Source organism: Lethenteron reissneri, chromosome 24, assembly GCF_015708825.2.
Source record: "Lethenteron reissneri isolate LAM-NWPU_2019-01 chromosome 24, ASM1570882v1, whole genome shotgun sequence".
NCBI classification, from domain to species: Eukaryota; Metazoa; Chordata; class Hyperoartia; order Petromyzontiformes; family Petromyzontidae; genus Lethenteron; species Lethenteron reissneri.
In genome coordinates, this window is record NC_083802.1 from 13,522,147 (window position 1) to 13,541,979 (window position 19,833).

The following is a 19,833-nucleotide window of genomic DNA, read 5'->3' on the forward strand; positions in this document are numbered from 1 at the left end:
CGTACCCTCCACACGTACCCTCCACACGTACCCCCCCCACACACACACTCAACACGTACCCTCCACACGTACCCCCACACGTACCCTCCACACGTACCCCCCACACACACACACTCAACACGTACCCCCCACACGTACCCTCCACGCGTACCCTTCTACACGTACCCTCCACACGTACCCCCCCCCCCCCCACACACATACTCAACACGTAGGCTACACAGCTACCCTGCTCACATATCCTCCACACTTACCCTCAACACGTACCACACACACATACCACACACACATAGCACACCCCCATACCCTACTTACACACCATACACACGTACCCTATGCGCATACCCTAAACATCGAGATCCAGACATTGCTCCACGCCACATCAACATACCCTAAACATAGTCCACACCCACGCACCTGTACTCCACCCCCGTGCTGTCTAGCAGGTCGCACCGTCACGCTCCCCACGGCAGGATAACACTGAATGAGCGCAGTCTCGCACGATCTCGTGAAGCTAAGCGGGCGTCAGCCTGCTTAGCGCTCACACGTTGTGACTACCTGCAGACCATGCCAGGTGATGTGACCACCTGTATACCTTGCCAGGTGATGTGACTACCTGTAGACCATGCCAGGTGATGTGACCACCTGTAGACCTTGCCACATGATGTGACTACCTGCAAGGTGCCAGGTGATGTGACTACCTACAGAGGTGCCAGGTGATGTGACTACCTGTAGACCATGCCAGGTGATGTAGCTACCTGTAGACCTTGCCACGTGATGTGACTACCTGCAAGGTGCCAGGTGATGTGTCTACCTGTAGACCCTGCCAGGTGATGTGACTACCTGTATACCTTGCAGGTGATGTGACTACCTGTAGACGATGCCAGGTGATGTGACTACCTGTAGACCATGCCAGGTGATGTAGCTACCTGTAGACCTTGCCACGTGATGTGACTACCTGCAAGGTGCCAGGTGATGTGACTACCTGTAGACCCTGCCAGGTGATGTGACTACCTGTAGACCTTGCAGGTGATGTGACTACCTGTAAACCCTGCCAGGTGATGTGACTACCTGTATACCTTGCAGGTGATGTGACTACCTGCACAGCCTGCCACGTGATGTGACTACCTGTAGACCCTGCCAGGTGATGTGACTACCTGTAGACCATGCCAGGTGATGTTACTACCTGCAGACCATGCCAGGTGATGTGACTACCTGTAGACCATGCCAGGTGATGTTACTACCTGCAAGGTTCCAGGTGATGTGACTACCTGTAGACCTTGCCAGGTGTCGTAGGCGCGTGGCCGCGGGGCGTGGCCAGGAGAGGGCAGCGTTGAGTGAGTTGACTCCCACACGAAGCCAAACGCTGATCGCTGTAAATGTGATCAGACACAATTAATTTCCTAGACATTATTGCAGTCCCACTCGAAATGTGCTCAGCGCTGAGGGCTACCGGGGGGGGGGGGGATGGGGGGGGGGCAGTGCCGTGGGGTGGGGGGAGGGGTTAAGGCCCTGCGCTACAATCCCACCCGGTCAGCTGAGTTCGATTCCCGATCACGGTTTAGCGTCGGTGGCGAGTGACAATCGACAGCCGCGCGATGCCAGTTCCGTTCGGGACAATTTTCCCGAGAGTTGCAACGAACGATGGATGTTCCACCTCGCGTACCCCGCGTTCCCCCAATGAACGACGATGTGTCACCAGACAGAGCCCACGGCCACCCCTCTCGCTTGCGCACTGCTCTCGTGTTGGGGGCCTTGCGGATGGTCCGATCGGACACCCGGCTACGTCGTCATCGATGGGAATCCATACACAGGTGTGCTCGTGACGTTGCTCGCTCGACAGGTGAGAGTGTGTGTGCGTGTGTGTGTGTGCGTGTGTGTATGCGTGTGTGTGTGTATGCATGTGCGTGTGTGCGTGTGTGTGTGCGTTTGTGTGTGTGTGTGCGTGTGTGTGTGTGCGTGTGTTTGCGTGCGTGTGTGTGCGTGTGTGTGCGTGTTCGTGTGTGCGTGTGTGTGCGCGTGTGTGCGTGTGTGCGTGTGTACGTGTGTGTGTGTGTGCGTGTGTGCGTGTGTGTGTGTGTGCGTATGTTTGCGTGTGTGTGTGCGTGTGTGTGTGCGTGTGTGTGTGCGCGTGTGTGTGCGCGTGTGTGTGTGTGCGTGTGTGTGTGTGTGCGTGTGTGTGCGTGTGTGTGTGCGGTAATGTAGGGGTCAGTGCACTGCGCAACAAACCCGGCGACCAGAGTTCAATTCCGGCCGCCAACACCGGTGACGATTTTCTGAACCGGTCCTGGGCCTCCCCTAGGTCGGCTCAGCCTCAAATAGGTACCTTGTGCGGTGTGTAGTAAACATCGCCACTGGGGAGACAAAGGCGGCCGGGCGTGGTGCAGCCCACCCACCCCTTCGCGTGCCGTGCCGGCCTTCATAGGTGCTCGCTAACAGCACTTGCCCCAACAGTCCGTTGAAGCCTACACGGGGGAATCTTTGTCTTTGTGTGTGTTTTTGTGTGTGCTGCATATGTGTGTATTGGCGTTCATGACTCGGGTATAATATGTGTATGCTTTATTGACAGTGGCTAGGGGGGGGGGGGGTTGCAACACGCTGGCCCTAAAAGTTAACAACGCGCGAGTTATTGAAACCAATGCGAAATATAAAAAATATCCCTATCACGTTGTTTAGATGAGCAATCTACTCGCTACGTACGGTGCGAAAGAAGTTCAACACACGTCGGCTCGCGGGCGTGTGTTGAATGGGTTCTTGGCACGGAGAATGAAATAGATCCGCCACTTTAACCAGCCCCCCCCCCCCACACCTTCGTAGCCCGACGCCACGGGGCCCCTCCCGAGCCGTGGAACTCGGCGCAGTTGCACCCCCTGCACCCCCGAGATCTGCTACACCACCGCCGCCGCAGAGCGAATCGCTGCCATCGTGTGACAGCGAACAGATTCTCTCCCGCCCCCAGTCGGGGATGATAGGGGGATCAGATTTACACCGACCGGATCACAAGACGCGCTTGCGTGCCCTTGTATTTGATGCGTCCTCCAATCCAGCAGATGTGTGTACACGTGCACTTGCCTCAACACTCAGTTAAGGCTATACGGGGGATCTTTGTTGGGGGGGGGGGGGGCGGCTGCCGGGGTAGCGCTGCGCTACGAACCCGGCGACCCGAGTTCGATTCCCGCTCACGGCTTACCAACAACACTGACGACTATCTGAACCGGTTTATGGGGCTCGCCTGGGTCGACTCGGCCTCAAATGAGTATCCGATGTAGTGTGTAAGCATCGCCACTGGGGAGACAAAGGCGGTCGGGCGTGGTTGCTGGCCACCCATACTCTCTTGCGCCGTGCCGGCCTTCATAGGTGCTCGCAAAGCAGCACTTGCCCCAACAGTCTGTTCAGGCTATGCAGGGGATCTTTGTCTTTGTGTGTGGGGGGGGGGGGGGGTAGCGGTTAGCGCACTGAGCTTCGAACTCCGCGAGCCGAGTTTGATTTGCCACTCGTGGCAAAGATCGGTGATGAACATCTAAACCGGTCCTGGACCTCCCCGAGGTCGACTCAGCCTCAAATGAGTGCCCGATGGTGCGGTGTGTCTAAACATCGTCACCGGGGAGACAAAGGCGGTCGGGCGTGCCGGCCTTCAAAGGCGCTACTCGCTAACAGCACTCGCCCCAAAAGTCTGCCGAGGCTATAGAGCGGATATTTGTCTTCGTAGGCGACGAGATTTCTCGCAACTTTACCGACAACGGCACAAGGAGTTTGCGGTGCGTCTTACTTTCCGGAGCGTCCAATAATCCGGACATTACGGTGCAAAAATATATCTATCTACATAAAAAAAAAATCTACATAAAATAACAACAAACTTCCACTCGTGGGGAGGGGGACACTTGACCATACTTCACCATTCTGCGGATTCGTTGTTTCTCTTTCCGCAACACGTTTAATACACACACACATATATAGATCGTCTTAGATTCCACGCATTTATACATCGGCACGTTCTCGCCCCAAAAAAGGGTATCGGACCGGCAGATGAACGTTTCTCAGAAAAGAATGAAACAAAAAGGACGGCGTTGGCCGATCTAACGTAGAGACGACGAGAGCGAGCACGCGCGTGTGATGAAGATGATGATGAGGTTAGCGGTCGTCGTAGCCGCGGTAGAGTTGATAGACCGGGGGCCGCTCGCTACTGCGGGAAGGGGAGGGTGGTGGGTCATCAGCGCAATTACCGCCGTGTGTGTTGGGGAACAAACCGAAACAAAAAGGGGAAGTCGGGGGGGGAGGGAGGGGGGTGAGAAGAGATTCCACGCGCGTTTAACGCGAATGGTGAAGGAGGGAGCAGTGACTTTCCTGCGGTGAGTCTTGTCGTGGCCGCCGATTAGAAACAAAATGTTCATTGGCAATCCTCTCGTCACGAAATTGTGCTGTGTGTGCTGTGTGTGCGGGTCGCGTTAATGCAATTCGCTAAGAATCAACATCCGTGCGTGGCTGGGACGTGACCGGCTGCGATTCGCGCAGTGCGCGCGCACACACAAGGAGACACCCCCCCCCCCCCCCCGTGTCGCCTCTAACAGACTGTTGGGGCAAGTGCTGTTAGCGAGCGCCTCTGAAGGCGTAGGGGGGGGAGTCAAAACCACGCCACGGCACCCTTTTGTCTCCCTGGTCGCGATGTTTACTGCACATCGCGACAGGAACTCATTTTGAGGCTGAGTCGACCAAGGGGAGGCCCAGGACTTGTTCATGAAAAAAAATCGTCGCTGGTTTTGGGCCGTGAGCGGGGAATCGGAACTCGGGTGGGCAGCTGCGTAGCGCTGAGCGTGACACTACCGCGCCCCCACTTACATACAAAGACAAAGATCCCCGTATAGCCTTAACAGACTGTAGGGGCAAGTGCTGTTAGCGAGCACCTATAAAGGCCGGCACGGCACACGAGGGGGTGGGTGGCCAACACCACGCCCGGCCGCCTTTGTCTCCCTAGCGGCGATGTTTACACATCGCACTAGGTACTCATTTTAGGCTGAGTCTACCTAGGGGAGGCCCGGGGCCGGTTCAGATAATCGTCACTGGTGTTGGCCGTGAGCGGGAATCGAACTGGGGTCGCCGGGTTCATAGCGCAGCGCGCTAACCGCTACACTATCGCTCCCCTTACATACACACACACACAGACACCCTCCCACGCTAATAACTACATATACATAAATACATGTACACACAAAACTCCCGCGCGCGCACACACACACACTGACACACACACTGACACACACACACACACACTCTGGCACACACACACACTCTGACACACACTGACACACACACACACTCTGAACCGACACTGGTGTTAGCCGTGAGCGGGAATCGAACCGGGTCGCCAGGTTCATAGCGCAGCGCGCTAACCGCTACACTACCGCTCCCCACACACACACTGACACACACAACACTGACACACACACACTGACACACACAATTGACACATATACGCACTGACACACACACACTGACACACACACACTTACACACACACTGACACACACACACATAACCGATACACACACACTGACACACACACACTGACACACACACACTGACACACACACATTGACACACATACGCCTTGACACACACACACTGACACACACACACTGACACACACACACTGACACACACACATTGACACACATACGCACTGACACACGCACACTGACACACACACACTTACACACACACTGACACACACACACATAACCGACACACACACACTGACACACACACACTGACACACACACATTGACACACATACGCATTGACACACACACACTGACACACACACACATTGACACACATACGCATTGACACACACACACTGACACACACACATACTGACACACACACATTGACACATACCACACATTGACACACACACTGACACACATACGCATTGACACACACACACTGACACACACACACACACTGACACACACACACACTGACACACACACATCGTAGTTTCCCCTCCCCTCTCCGCCACCACTGGGCGATATTCAACCCGGGGGTATTGGTGTCCAGGGTTAATGGTTGAAGGTTTAAATTACACATACACACACACATACACACACACACATACACACACACACACATACACACACATACACACGCACACGCATACACACACACGCAAACACACACACGCATACACACACACACGCATACACACACATACACACACATAAAAAAGACAAAGTCCCCCCGTGTAGCCTCTAACAGACTGTTGGGGCAAGTGTTGTTAGCGAACGCTTATGAATACCGGAACAGTACACGAGGGGGTGGGTGGCCAGCACCACGCCCGACCGCCTTTGTGTCCCTAGTGACGATGGTTTCACACTGTACCAGGTGCTCATTTTGAGGCTGAGTCGACCTAGGGGAGGCCCGGGAACGGTTCAGATAATCATCACCGGTGTTGGCCGTGAGCGGGAATCGAACCCAGGTCACCGGGTTCATAGCGCAGCGTAGCGCTAACCGCTACACTATCGCTCCCCTATACACACACACGCACGTGTATACACACACACGCACACGCGCACGTGTATACACACACACGCACACGCGCACGCATATTTATTTTAACACAGCGGCTCGTGTCGTTTTCGTTTACGAGAACTTAACCCGCGACCCGCACCCGCGCCCGAGACGAGACAATATCCACCCACGTGTGGCTTCATGATGGGCAACTTGAACGGGGCAGACAAAGCGCCTGTCAATAACACCGGGAAAATCGTCACGCCACGTCGTTTGTTTTCCAAATTTCACAGCCCCTCGGCACAATCCACTGCTGGATGAAGCCAACTCCCCCTCCCCTCCCCGAGGTCTTATTGCCATACTTCACCGCGCAGGTCAGTGCGCGGTTGGTGATATCATTCGCCACTGATGTTAGCCGTGTGCGGGTCCATAGAGTAGGGCGCTAACCACTGGGCCACCGCTCCATGTCGCTATTTGTCCGAAACAATTGGGAGTGACCGCTGAGCAATCCGCAGAAGCTTCACCCCCCCCTCTCACCCTCCTCACCCTCCTCACCCTTCTCACCCTTCACACCCTTCTCAACCTCCTCACCCTCCTCACCCTCCTCACCCTCATCACCCTTTTCAACCTCCTCACGATCCCCACCCTCCTCCTTCTCCTCTGTCCACCAGGCTCATGGACACTCCCGTTTCTTCCGTGGCAGCCCCCTGTCACCCTGCACTCACCTACCGCTCACGGCGGAACTCTCCGCTGTAGAGCGACTCACAACCTCACCACCACCATCGTCATCATCATCATCCTCGTCATCCTGTCTACACCAAGTACCAGGAGCTGCCGCTGTTACTGCTGCTACTGCTGCTTCACATTACCAGCAGCAGCGGCAGCGTTGAATCCACACCGACTATTAAGAGACACTTAAAGACACCCCCAACCCCCCACCCCATCTCTTTAACTTCTCTCGCGTGGCTTTTGAGTGACATCGAGCCCGGCTCTTCGCCCCGGGGGCTGTGACGCTCGCCGGATGTGTTCGCCGAAATATTTGCACGCGCAATGAATTGTCATTTGCTGACCCGCAACCAATCACTGGGTATCTGTGAGAAAGAAAAAAAGAGCTTCATAGCTCTTCGGATTCGTCGAGTCTAAATCAAGATTCTGATTATGAATTGTGTTATTATCGTGGTCCTCTATTGTCGTTGTCGCTGTTGTTGTTTGGCCAGATGAGGATTAAACATTTGTTCAACGTCCGCATCGCAGGGAAGGGGCCGATCTCGTCGGATATCGATAACGAAGCAGGGAGGGCAGCCTGCTTCGTGCGTGGACGGGTGACAACTCCACCAAGGGGCTTGCCAGGCGTTTGTGTCGGGGTCATGATACTGCTGCGAGGTTTGCAGTACAGCAGAAGGAGACGCAGCAATGCGCTCGGTCAGTTTGACACGTTTCATTGATTGCATCTGTCTGGGCATTGAGTCTGTCTGCGCGGAGCGTTCGGTCGATCTCCCCTCGTGTGTGTGGTGGCCTTTCTCCTGGGTTCTCCGCTTTGCTCCAACACGGAGCCCAAACGCCCAGACGCCAACCACTGGTTCAGCATCCCGATGTAGCAGGAACCTCCCAAAAACGATTCTTGAAACTCAGTGGGACTGTTCCTCGCTTAATAAAGGGCACCGTCGCTATTTTGTCAAGTCAGTGGCAGCTATAAATATTGAAGAGAGCGTATTCACCCCAATGCCACGTTTTCACACAAAAAATATATTTTTTGGTCGAAAAATATTATTGGCCAAAAACCCTCTTGGCCGGCGTGGTGAAGTATGGTTAAATACCTCCCCCCCCGGCCCAGAGACAGAGCGAGGGTGCCTTCATCCAGCAGTGGATTGAGACTGAGCTGTTCATCATAAATCACGATGGCTGGACGGCCGCTGATACATTTCTCATACGAATGTAAAATAGCTTTTTAAAAAAAACAACAACAACATTACCACTAATCATTAGAAGATCATAAAAACATACATATATATATATACTGTCGATGACATATATATAGCGACCGGCGGCAGACTATGAATGGGTTTCTCAACGTAGCGACGTGACCCATCTGTGTGGCCAGCGTGTTTCTCGAGAGGCTGTTTCGCAGCAATGAGATCATATTTCGAGAGCGAGGGGCCCGCGCAGAGGAACCACGTGATGTCGTCGATCCGTATGTGTCCAGAGCAGAGCGACAGATCGATACTGTGCATATGTTAGCCTCGGGCAGGATGGCGAAGTGTAATTGACGGCGATGTGTGTGCGTCTGTGTGTTTTACGCGCGCATGTGTGTGGGGGGGGAGCGGTAGTGTAGCGGTTAACGCGCTGCGCTACAAACCTGGCGACCCGGGTTCGACTCCCGCTCACGGCCAACACGGGTGACGATTATTTGAACCTGTCCTGGGCCTCTCCTAGGTCGAGTCAGCCTCAAATTAGTACCCTGGTACGGTGTGTGAACATCGTCACAAGGGAAACAAAGGCGGTCGGGCGTGGTGCTGGTTACCCACCCCCTTGTGTGTGCTCACTTACATCACCTGCCCCAACAGTCTGTTAAAGCCCATATGGGGGATCTTTAGTATGCCTGCGTGTGCGTCCGTGTAGATGCGTGTGCGTGTACTTACGTCTCTGAGTGTTCACGTGTGTGTGTGGGCTTGTATGTGTACACGTGCGCGTGCGTTCGTATGTACAACGCGCGTGCTTGTCGACGATGCTGTTAATGAACCCAGTATCACAGCAGATTCATCATCACGCTCTTCCCCATCACACGCCACCATCATCGTCACCATCATAATTCACCATCAACTGTGACTCGGCAAAAGGCATGCGTCGTGGTGAAGGTGATGACGGGTGGGGGGGGGGGCTTAATTGAGAGTTCACTTGAGTGTGTCCACGCGTAGCCGCGTGCGTGCGAGCGTGTGTTGTTAAACAGCTACGGATCAAGCACTCTACGCACGGACTTACCTGCATTATCAACACCAGTTGCGGCAGCAGCACCATCAGCATCATCAGCAGCAGCAGCAGCGGCAGGAGCCTTCTTCCGTCTGTGCGTCCTCCCGTCTCCGCGGCGAGCGAGCGAGAGAGAGAGGAAACGTGCGCGAGACAGAGATACACGGCGAGAGACAATCGAGATCGTAGGAGGACGCGGGGAACACACGGTGGGCCCTTTGGCACGCAGGCGTCCCGATCTTTGACGGACTGACAGGCGAGAGGAGACGGTCGGATTGACATCCGAGGTGTCGCTAGACTGATCGCGACGCGTCGCGCGCGGCCCGGGGAGCGAGGGAGGGAGGGAGGGAGTGGGAGGGAGGCTTGGGATGTGATGTGATGAGAGCGTACGCGCTTGGGGAGGGGGGGGGGGGTGGGGGGAGAGGCTACGGACTTACACGGAGGTGCGTGAACGCGTTTACACGGGGAGGAGGAGGAGAGGGAGGGACAGATACGAGAAGAGTGGAGGGCGCGGTGGAGGAGGGAGGGAGAACGAGTAACAGGAGTGCGGTGTGTGGGAAAGAGGGGGGGGGGGCTAGGAGGAGGTGGGGAGAGGGGAGACAACAGCAGCAGCAGGAGGCAGGAGGAGGAGGAGGGGGCGCGGTGAGGGGAGGGGGTGTAGGAGGAGGAGGAGGGCAGCGGCGTTTAACAGATTCACTCGGCGTGAGCGCGATCGGCACAACTCGCGAGCGAGCGGACGCGGCGTGCGATTCGCGACCGCGGGGTTTCTATCGCGCGCTCTTCCCCTACCACCCTCCCCCCCTCGGCGCGCCCCCATCACCCGTACAATCGTCGTCTCTCCTTCACGCAAAGCAGGCGCGAGCACCGCGTCTATCGCACAGCCTTCGCGCCCGTGAGATCCTTCGTAATCCCCGCCGCCGCTGTTCGCCGCTGTTCGCCGCTCACGTGGGGTCGCGTCGGGCGGCCGCGCCCGTGGGAACAGCTGTCGCGAAAGCTCTCGCGGACGCGATATCGTCCCTGAGGTTCGGTGCGCAGTGTCCGCTCCACACGCGCGCACACAGCTACAATACACACACACACGCGCATATAGCTACAATACACACGGACACGCGCTTAACGCACTCGCACACCCAACGTAACACTCGCGCACCCAGTACGACACCGGCGAAGAGAAGGAAAGGTGGCGGTGGGTTGCTGAACATTTGCTCTACCACCGCCGCATGATTGTCGAGCGTTGGTGATCCCCCCCGGCCCCGGGTTCAAGATCACATCCCATACTTATCCAGCTCATCCCAGCATCCCCCCACCCCTACCACCACCACCACCACCACCAACCCCGCCGCCAAGATCGCTGCATCTCCCACACACATCGCTCTCCCCCACCCACCCCTTCCAACGAACCCCAGATCCCCCCTTGCAAGCTCCCCTTCTTAAAGGACGCAGCGATGGAGATGTGACGGCGAACAACCGGATTGCAATTGCATCAAATTCCACCGCCGTCCAGGTACCTGTCACCGTCACTCCGACGAGTCACGTGTCGCTCTCGTGGTGACTGCCGCTCGCGCTGATGTCGCATGTGTTGCCGTGTGCGTTGCTGATTATCGCGTAGCGTGAAACGTGGCGTGGATACCCGCTTGTTTATCTACTGCTGGATGGGGGCCCTGTCCTGCCCGGTGAGCTATCGCGACTGTTATTTCAATCAGACGTCGGTCACCACGGACCCCCGACTGATTTGTTATATTTTGATTTCAGCGGTAGAAAAAATATTTAAAAAAATAATAAGCCACCCGCAAACGTGCAGTTGTAAACGGCGTCGCATGTTCCACGTGATGATATTAAGCGATCGTCGATGTCAATTCGGGCTCTCTCCCGGATTTCAATTAACGAGGGTGCCAGGTCCATTGCGCTTCGCTTCGCTGTGCGGTCATCGCCTCTGATGCACGCGGTCAACTAACAACACCGCACCGCGCTCACGACACGCAACAAAAAAATATCATCTCTTAAATATCTGCGATGGTGCTTTTTGTAGAGGTGTCGTTGTCGTCGTCGTCATCATTTCGACGACGTAAAATGATTCGTTTATTTCGAGTGAAACGAGCGGCGAGCATTTCTGAATCGTTTTTTTTCTAAACGCACGACCACGTGCGTCTGTATGCGGCGCGTGCTTCGCGTTAAGTTCAGTGGCAGGGGTTGAGACAGTTGGCTTTTCCGTCTGTTAAGTTTGGGATGCGGGCGGGCGTGGTGGGAGATATGCGAGTGATTGATTATTACTGCTTAGAATCAGCGTGCGGAGTGGTTTGATATTTTAAAATACAATTGCGTGTACGCGTGCCGAGTTACGTGTGTGTACGCGTGCGTGTGTATATCTGAACATGTTTGTGTTGACTCTGCCTCGAATGAGTACCTGGTGCGGTGTGTAAACATCGCCACTCGGGAGACAAAGGCGGTCGGGCGTGGTTTTGCGCACGCACCATCTCGTGTTGTCGTGCCGGCCTTCATAGGCGCTCGCTAACAGCACTTGTCCCAACAGTCTGCTAAGGCTACACGGAGGATCTTTGTCTTTGTTCGGCATGTGTGCTCGTGTGGGGAGCGGAATTGTCTCGGTGAGAACGCGGCGCTACGAACGCGGCGACTCGAGTTCGGTGTCCCGCTTTCGGCCACGATGTGAGAATGATCTGAACCGGTCCTGGGCCTCCCCTAGATCGACTCAGCCTCAAATAAGTATCTGATGGGGTGTGTAAACATCGCCACTGGGGAGACAAAGGCGGTGGGGCGTGGTGTTGGCTCCCCATCCCCTCGTGTGCCGTGCCGGCCTTCATAGGTGCTCGCTAACGACACTTTCCCCAAAAATCTGTTTAAGGCTATAGGGGGGATCTTTGTCTTTGTGCGTGTGTGTATTTGTGAGAGAGGAATGGAGGGTACGTGCATGTATGACAGTGTTCGTCTGTGTGCGTGTTTGTATATATATATGTGTGGGGGGGGGGGGTATGTGTGTGACAGTAAGGCAGAGAGTTGAAACACGCGTGTTTCACGGTGTGTCTACTTAAGCGTAGACGTATAAAGTATCGATGTTGTCTAGCGATGTGGTGAGAACTCAAGGGACCGACACGAGTCCCATTTACTCGCGTGACCTGGATCACTGGAAATGACACGAACAATGCAACAGCGACGGAGCGAATAGAGACGAGGGCGATAAACAACTCCGCCTTGTGACAAATCGAAAAGAGCGCACGAACATAATGCAATGCTCGGCAATAATCGGTGGTCGCGATTCAACTTTGGTCATTTGTGTACGCGTGCATGACGGAGTGCATTTATATATACGCGCGCGCGCGTGCGCGTGCACGTGCGTTTTTAAGAGAGTATGGCACCTGCTAGTGATTGCGCGCGCACGTGAGCATGTGTGCGTGTGTGTGTATGAGTCGGCGTATTAACGTGAGCGGGGTTTATATTCTTTCTGTGTTCGTGTGTCAGAGTGTCTTCACGGGTACCGTATACGGTTCGGAGCAGACGGGAGAGTGAGTGTCGATACGTTTACACATGTTGTATGTAACGGTATACCTATGTATGCATGCGTGTAAGAGTGAGTGTGTTTGTGTATGTATGTTAAGGTGTGTGTACAAGCACGTGTTCGCTGGTGGGTGTGTAAGAAGCTGTATGCGAGTGTCAGAAGGGTGTACGTACGTTACTGTGAGTCAAGCTGTACGTTTGCATGAGAGTATGAGAGTGTATATGGATGGGGAGCGGTGGTGCAGCGGTTAGCGCGCTGCGCCGAGATCAATTCCCGCTCACGACCAACACCGGTGACGATTATCTGAACCGGTTCTACGCCTCCCCTAGGTTAACTTAGCCTCAAATGAGTATCTGGTGCGGTGTGAAAACATCGCCGCTAAGGAGACAAAGGCGACCGGGCGTGGTGCTGGCCACCCACCCCCTCGTGTGCCGTTCTGGCCTTCATAGGTGCTCGCTAACAGCACTTGCCCCTACAGTCTGTTAAGGCTATACGCGGGACCTTTCTCTTTGTATATGACTATTTTGTTAGCGCATATTTATGTATGTGTGCCTGTCTGTACAAGGTGTGTAAGTGTGTGCAAGTCGGGTGCGTGCGTTTATGTACGGTTGTTTATCCGAACCGGTTCTGCGTCTCCTCTAGTTCGACTGAGCCTTAAAAATAATTCCCTCATACGGTGTCCAAAAACATCGACACTGGGGAGACAAAGGCGGCCGAGCATGGCGTATTGGCCACCGCACCCTCTTCCTCGTTGTCCGTGCCGACCATCATAAGTGCTCGCTAACAGCACTTGCCCCAACAATCTGTTGTGTGTATGCACGTGTGTGCGTATGTATGTGAGCATTTATATGTATATAAGTGTGTGTGTGCCCACGTGTGTAGCACGCGCACACGCACACGTGTAACACACACACGCACACTGAGGGTGGGTGGTAGCTACATCTCAGTAAATCCGATCAGGTACCATGGACAGCTCCATCACGGCGACGAGTTGATGAAGTTGACACCGCGTCTTGGAAGCAGCTTTTATTGAACGAAGCATCACCCACCCATCCTCTCCCCCTTTCTCCCACTTTCCTTTACATTATTTATTTTGTACATAGAACAAATATGTATTCTTTTATATATATATAAAAAAAAATCTAATTCATTAATTTTCGCAAGGATTACGCCAAGCCTTGTCTCTGGCGTTTCGCTTTAAATGCGCCGCTAATCCTCTCGGCGCCCCGGTTCCCAGCTCACCACCCTTACCTTACCCGAACACATAATCTGCTAATGTGTTTTATATAATTAAAAAAATATATAATTATATTATTATTAGTATTATACACGTGCCTCCTCCACCGTTCACACGCTGCACAAATCAAAATAATTTTTAAATGTATATACACTTACCGGCGAATTCTATTGATGTGTATTAGATAAAAAATACATATACTTAGTATGTATACATTAGATTAAGGCGTACATTAATAAGTACGTGTGTCCATGCGATAATGCTCGGCGGCGATGCTTACGGACGAATTAAAAGAAAGAAGAGGCGCATGCGGATAATCATTTAGCGCTCATTGAACGTTTGCATCAAAGACCGCTGAAGGTGTGTGATGGTGTGGGCGCGCGTGGGGAGCGGTGGCGCAACGGTCAGCGCACTTTGCGCTACAAACCACGGCCGCCCAAGTTCGATTCCCGCTCGCGGCCACCAACACCAATGACGGTTATCTTGCACCGGTGCTGGGCTTCTCCTAGGTCGACTCAGCCTCACATGAGTATCTGGTGCGATGTGTAAACATCGGCATGAGGGAGATAAAGGCGGCCGGGCGTGATGCCTTCGTGTGCCGAGGCCGGCTTTCATAGGTGTTACTCGCAATGAGCACTTGCCTCAACAGTCTGTTGAGGCTATATGGGGGTCTTTGTATTTGTGCGTGCGTGATCTTGTCTGTTGTGTGATATCTACAACCAGCACTCCGCCACGAAGCCTCAATCACTGCATGTGTATATGCGTACATATGGCTCGTTACCCGAAACGTTAGCCTGGTATGGGTGTAATTATATATTCGGTTATTAGGCAGTGCTAATTATGATTTTTATTTGATTTTTGTGGCAAATTCAGCATCATATTTACGCGCACATTTGTTTACTTAACATCAACGATCATTGCATGTTCATACTACCATTGCTGGGCATCACCCATTCATGGCCGTTGTTGTTATTGTTGTTGTTGTTATTGTTGTTATTGTTATAATGAACCGGGTGAGCCCGGAGAGACGAGGAGACTTTCGAAAGGGAGACCCTGGGTTTTGCAGAACCAAATACGAGTGCAATAAATCAACACCATCAACGCGTAGTCGTAAGCATAATGACAACGACAAAGATGTAATCATGACAATCGCTCTTGATACGGGGAGGCCTCGAAAGACATCATGAACAAAAACTAAACACACATATATATAGAACCAAATCAAGGCAATTAACGTAGGCGATCAACATGGAATGTTTAAGTTGCGTACACAGAGCGCAATCAGTGCACGTGTGTGTAAAGCGCTCTCGTGACGTGGATGAATACTCACTGATATTAATTTACAGCCTTTCAGTTCATCCACTGCTGGATGAAAGTAAATCCACGATTGAGAGTGGGGTGGGGGTGGGGGCTGGGTGGATGGGTTCACAGGGCCCGGTGTGGATATCACTCGCTACTGACACGCTGCCTCCTCGACGCCTCGGCGGAGAATCGAGTTCATGCTCGCCGCGGATTCATCGCGCGCAACGCGCTAAACACTGCACCATCGCCTCCCCCCCTCCCATATGCGACTGCACGTAGAGCGTACACTTCTCATCACATCGTCCTATACACACAACACGCAACACACGCATATTACAGTGATACAAATACAAAACACAAAGCGGCTCCATTAATTTGGAAAGCTTTCGTGCATCAGCAGCTATGCGTGATGGGGGGCGGGGCGGGGGGGGGGGAGATTCCCTCACCCCCTCCCCTGCCTCCCCCGCCGTCATATCCCGACGTCCCCATCGTAGCGAAGACGAGGAGGGTGGAGGAGGAGGAGGAGGAGGAGGCGAAACAAAAGACATCGTCACGAGAGGGAATGTGCCACGGCGCGCGCGCGCCCTCGCTCCTCTCTCACGCAACACCGTCCGCCGCTCGGGAACAAATCATTATGCGACGCGCAAAAACGAAGGCGCACTTCCCCGTGAAGGATTGCATTTTGAGACAACGTTTGCTGAAATTTGTTCACTTACATTATTAACTTTGCGCGCGCCTTCCGCGTGTCGCGCCGGGTGTTTTTGCCCGTTTATGAATTCGGCTTACTGATACATTAATTTTTAGCCCGCGGTATATTTTATTCTTTGCACCTCCTGAATTTTATGCGAAAGCGCCGCCGCTTTACGGTATAATGGCGTGCTTTATTGAGGATGAAAATGTATTTAATTTAACCGCGCGCGATCCGTCTTTCGACAGGCGAGCGGACGAGCGAGCGGACGAGCGAGCGGGAGGGAGGAGGGCGAGAGGGGAGCGGAGGGGGGAGAACGAGGGAGGGAGCCAGCGGACGAAGGAACGAAAAATAAACCCGTGATTTGTTAAGTGACCCTGAGATAGACAGAGTGAAAGAGAGAGAGAGAGACGCGATCACAAAAAAACCCACGGACATCGCTTACTCCCGTCTCGCCATGGAAGCCCTCTCGGGTCACATGTCGGCCGCGGGTGGACCGGGTTGTGGGCCGCACCCGCAGGGCGCTCCCAAATCACCCGAAATGCGCCTCATGGAGCCGCACTACGGAGGCGGTCGCGGCGGAGGTCCCTCGCTCAAACCCAACCAGGTCCGCGAAGTCACCCTCTACGGAGTCCCCATCGTCTCGCTCGTCATCGACGGCCAGGAGCGCCTGTGCCTGGCGCAGATCTCCAACACGCTGCTCAAGAACTTCAGCTACAACGAGATCCACAACCGGCGCGTGGCGCTGGGCATCACCTGCGTGCAGTGCACGCCCGTGCAGCTCGAGGTGCTGAGACGCGCGGGCGCCATGCCCGTGTCGTCGCGCCGCTGCGGAATGATCACGAAGCGCGAGGCCGAGCGGCTGTGCAAGTCGTTCCTGGGCGAGTGCGCGCCGCCGCGGCTGCCCGAGAACTTCGCCTTCGACGTGTCCCACGACTGCGCCTGGGGCTGCCGCGGCAGCTTCATCCCCGCGCGCTACAACAGCTCGCGCGCCAAGTGCATCAAGTGCACCTCGTGCGGCCTCTACTTCTCGCCCAACAAGTTCATCTTCCACTCGCACCGCACGCCCGACGCCAAGTACACGCAGCCCGACGCCGCCAACTTCAACTCGTGGCGCCGACACATGCGGCTCACCGACAAGAACCACTCGGACGACCTCCTGCACGCCTGGGAGGACGTCAAGGCCATGTTCAACGGCGGCTCTCGCAAGCGCACGCTGCCGCCTTCCTCCAGGATCTCCGGCGGCGGAGGAGGAGGAGGCGGAGGAGGAGGCGGGGGAGGTGGAGGAGGAGGTGGCGGAGGCGGCGGTGGCTCGGGACGCGGCCACGGATTCGGCCTGGGTCCCATGCTGAGCCAGACCATGGCCGGGGGCCCCAAGCGCCTGCGGCCGTGCGACGAGGACGAGGCGGCCGCGCTGGGCCTGGCCGAGGGCGTGCGCAGCTACCCCGTGATCCCCGTGCCCAGCAAGACGTTCGGCAGCGTCCTGCAGAAGCTACCCGCGCCCGTCTTCCCCAGTCCCTACGGCTTCCCCGCATTCGGCCTCTGCCCCAAGAAGGACGACGCCGCCTCCGCGGCGGCAGCCGCTGCCGCCGGCGGCCGCCGCCGCCGCCGCAGCTGCCGCGGCCGTCGGGCCCCCTCCGCAGCAGCCCCCCAAATACCCAAACTTCTCGGGCATCTTCTGGCCACCCCACGGCGGCCTCAAAGACGCGGTGGTCTACCCGTCCTTCCACATGTTCTGGCCGACTCGCAACGGCGCCACCCTGAGCGCCGTGCCCGGATACCCGCAGCTGCAGCCACCGCCCGCGCTGCAGCAGCAGCAGCAGCAGCAGCTGCTATCCGAGGCGCACAAGCGGCACGGGGAGCAGCAGAGAGGCGGGGGAGACGGCTCGGAGCAGAGCGACATCAGCTTCGCGGAGAGCGAGCACTCGCGCCACGAGGACAACCGCTCCGGGGAGGAGACGCGCGCCTCCTCGCTGGGGGACGGGCACCTCTCGGCGGCGTCTCCGATGCGCAAGCAGAGCGCGCCCGGCGGCGTCGCGACCACGAGCTACCTCTCGGCCTTCCGGCCCGTGGTGAAGGACGCGGAGAGTTTCGCGAAACTTTACGGCAACCGCGACGCGTTCGGCGCTGGCGGCATCGGCTGCATCGGCGGCGCGGGGATCCTCGGCGGTGTCGGTGGCGGTGGCGGGGTGGTGGTGGTGGCGGCCGGGGGAGGAGGAGGAGGTGGAGGAGGAGGATGGCGGGATGGGGAGGCACTGCGTCTTGTCCCCGGACCTCCTGAGCGAACCGTCGTCCTACCACTCGGAGATGCTGAGCGACGGCGCGTGCAGCGAGGCGGAGAGCGAGCAAGACGTGGACGTGGAGTCTCACAAGCAGACGGAGGCGGAGGACGAGGTGGAGGAGGAGCTCCTGCCCCAAGACGACGCCGTGGAGGTGGACGAGGTGACGGCGGTCGGGGAGCGCGCGTTCCCCCACCATCACCACCACCACCATCATCATCAACAGCAGCAGCAGCATCAGCAGCATCATCATCATCAGCAGGTGCCGGAGGAGAGACGCCCAGCCACGTCGCTCCGGGTCGAGGCCAGCCCGCCAGAGCCACGCTTCCGCGCGGACCTCTCCCCCGAGAGAAGCGACCGGGTGAGTGGGCCGTGTGTGTGATGCGGGGGACTCCCCTAGGTCGGCTCGGTCATTAACGAGTACCTGGTGCTGCGCGTAAACATCGGCAGTGGGGAGATAAAGGCGGCTGGGTGTGGTGTTGGCCACATCATAGCACCTCCATAGGTGCTCGTTCGGAGCACTTGCACCAACAGTACGATAAGAGCTATACGGGGGAACTTTGTCTTTGCGTATGAGAGGGTCTATGTGCGTATGCCTCTTTATCTGTGTGTGTGTGTGCACGCGTGTGTATACGTGCGTGTGTGTGTGTAATTGTGTGTGTGTGTGCGTGTCGGCCTTTATAGGTGCTCGCTACCAGCACTTGCCCCAACAGTCTGTTCAGGCTATACGGGGAATCTTTGTCGTTGTGTGTCACAGATGTGGAGGGGCGGTAGCGTGGCGTTTAACGCGTTGCGCTACGAACCCGGCAGAGGCCCGAGTTGGGTTCCCACTCATCGCCAAAATGAGTGGCGAATATCTGAACCGATCCTTCGCCTCGCGTAGGTCGACTCAGCCTCAAACGGGACACCCGATACGATGCGTAGTAAACATCGCCACTGGGGAGACAAAGGCGGCCGGGCGTGGTTACTGGCCATCCACCCCCCCCCCCTCGTGTGCCGTTCTGGCTTTTATCGGTGCTCCTCGCGAACGGCGCTTACCTGCCCCAGGTATCTTGTTGAAGGCGACGTGGGAGACGTTCATCTTTGCTACAGGTGCATCCCACGCGTGTTACACTTCACATATTCGCCGCGATGGGGCGTCGGCTTGACGTGCCTTGTAAGCGCATGTGTCCACGTGTGTTGGACTTCTTTGGCACCGTACTGATCGGGATCGGGGCACCCATACCAAGTCAGTTGCTCGACGAGAGGTGAGAGAGAGAGCAACCAGTGGTGAAGTATGGTCAAACAAGTTTGCGCGACTCGTTCGCGCACAGCATTTCATTGATTAACTATTCCTCACGGATGATGA

The 19,833-nt window shown here is 55.7% G+C and overlaps 2 protein-coding genes and 1 long non-coding RNA gene across 5 annotated transcripts in view; 2 read left to right on the forward strand and 1 right to left on the reverse strand.

Moving 5' to 3' along the window:
* The window catches only part of LOC133346309 (uncharacterized), a 40,899-nt gene extending 31,075 nt beyond the window's left edge, over positions 1-9,824 (reverse strand). Inside the window, exon 1 of the long non-coding RNA XR_009755549.1 lies at positions 9,484-9,824. This is a non-coding gene — a long non-coding RNA (uncharacterized LOC133346309). The remainder of the gene's footprint in view (positions 1-9,483) is intronic.
* A 274-nt stretch (positions 9,825-10,098) lies between these two features.
* LOC133346633 (SKI family transcriptional corepressor 1-like) lies at positions 10,099-18,637 on the forward strand. Of its 3 annotated transcripts, none has more exons than XM_061558349.1 (2): positions 10,099-10,490; positions 16,455-18,637. In XM_061558349.1, the coding sequence occupies exon 2, from the start codon at positions 16,664-16,666 to the stop codon at positions 18,485-18,487; it is 1,824 nt and encodes a 607-aa protein (XP_061414333.1). In that variant the 5' UTR covers positions 10,099-10,490; positions 16,455-16,663; the 3' UTR covers positions 18,488-18,637. The 3 variants fall into 3 exon arrangements, with proteins under 3 accessions (XP_061414333.1, XP_061414336.1, XP_061414334.1); XM_061558352.1 differs by lacking the exon at positions 10,099-10,490 and adding an exon at positions 10,855-10,972; XM_061558350.1 differs by lacking the exon at positions 10,099-10,490 and adding an exon at positions 11,031-11,141.
* The window catches only part of LOC133346347 (SKI family transcriptional corepressor 1-like), a 33,773-nt gene continuing 32,453 nt past the window's right edge, over positions 18,514-19,833 (forward strand). Inside the window, exon 1 of the mRNA XM_061557842.1 lies at positions 18,514-18,648. Coding sequence (XP_061413826.1) covers positions 18,514-18,648 — 135 coding nt within the window. The remainder of the gene's footprint in view (positions 18,649-19,833) is intronic.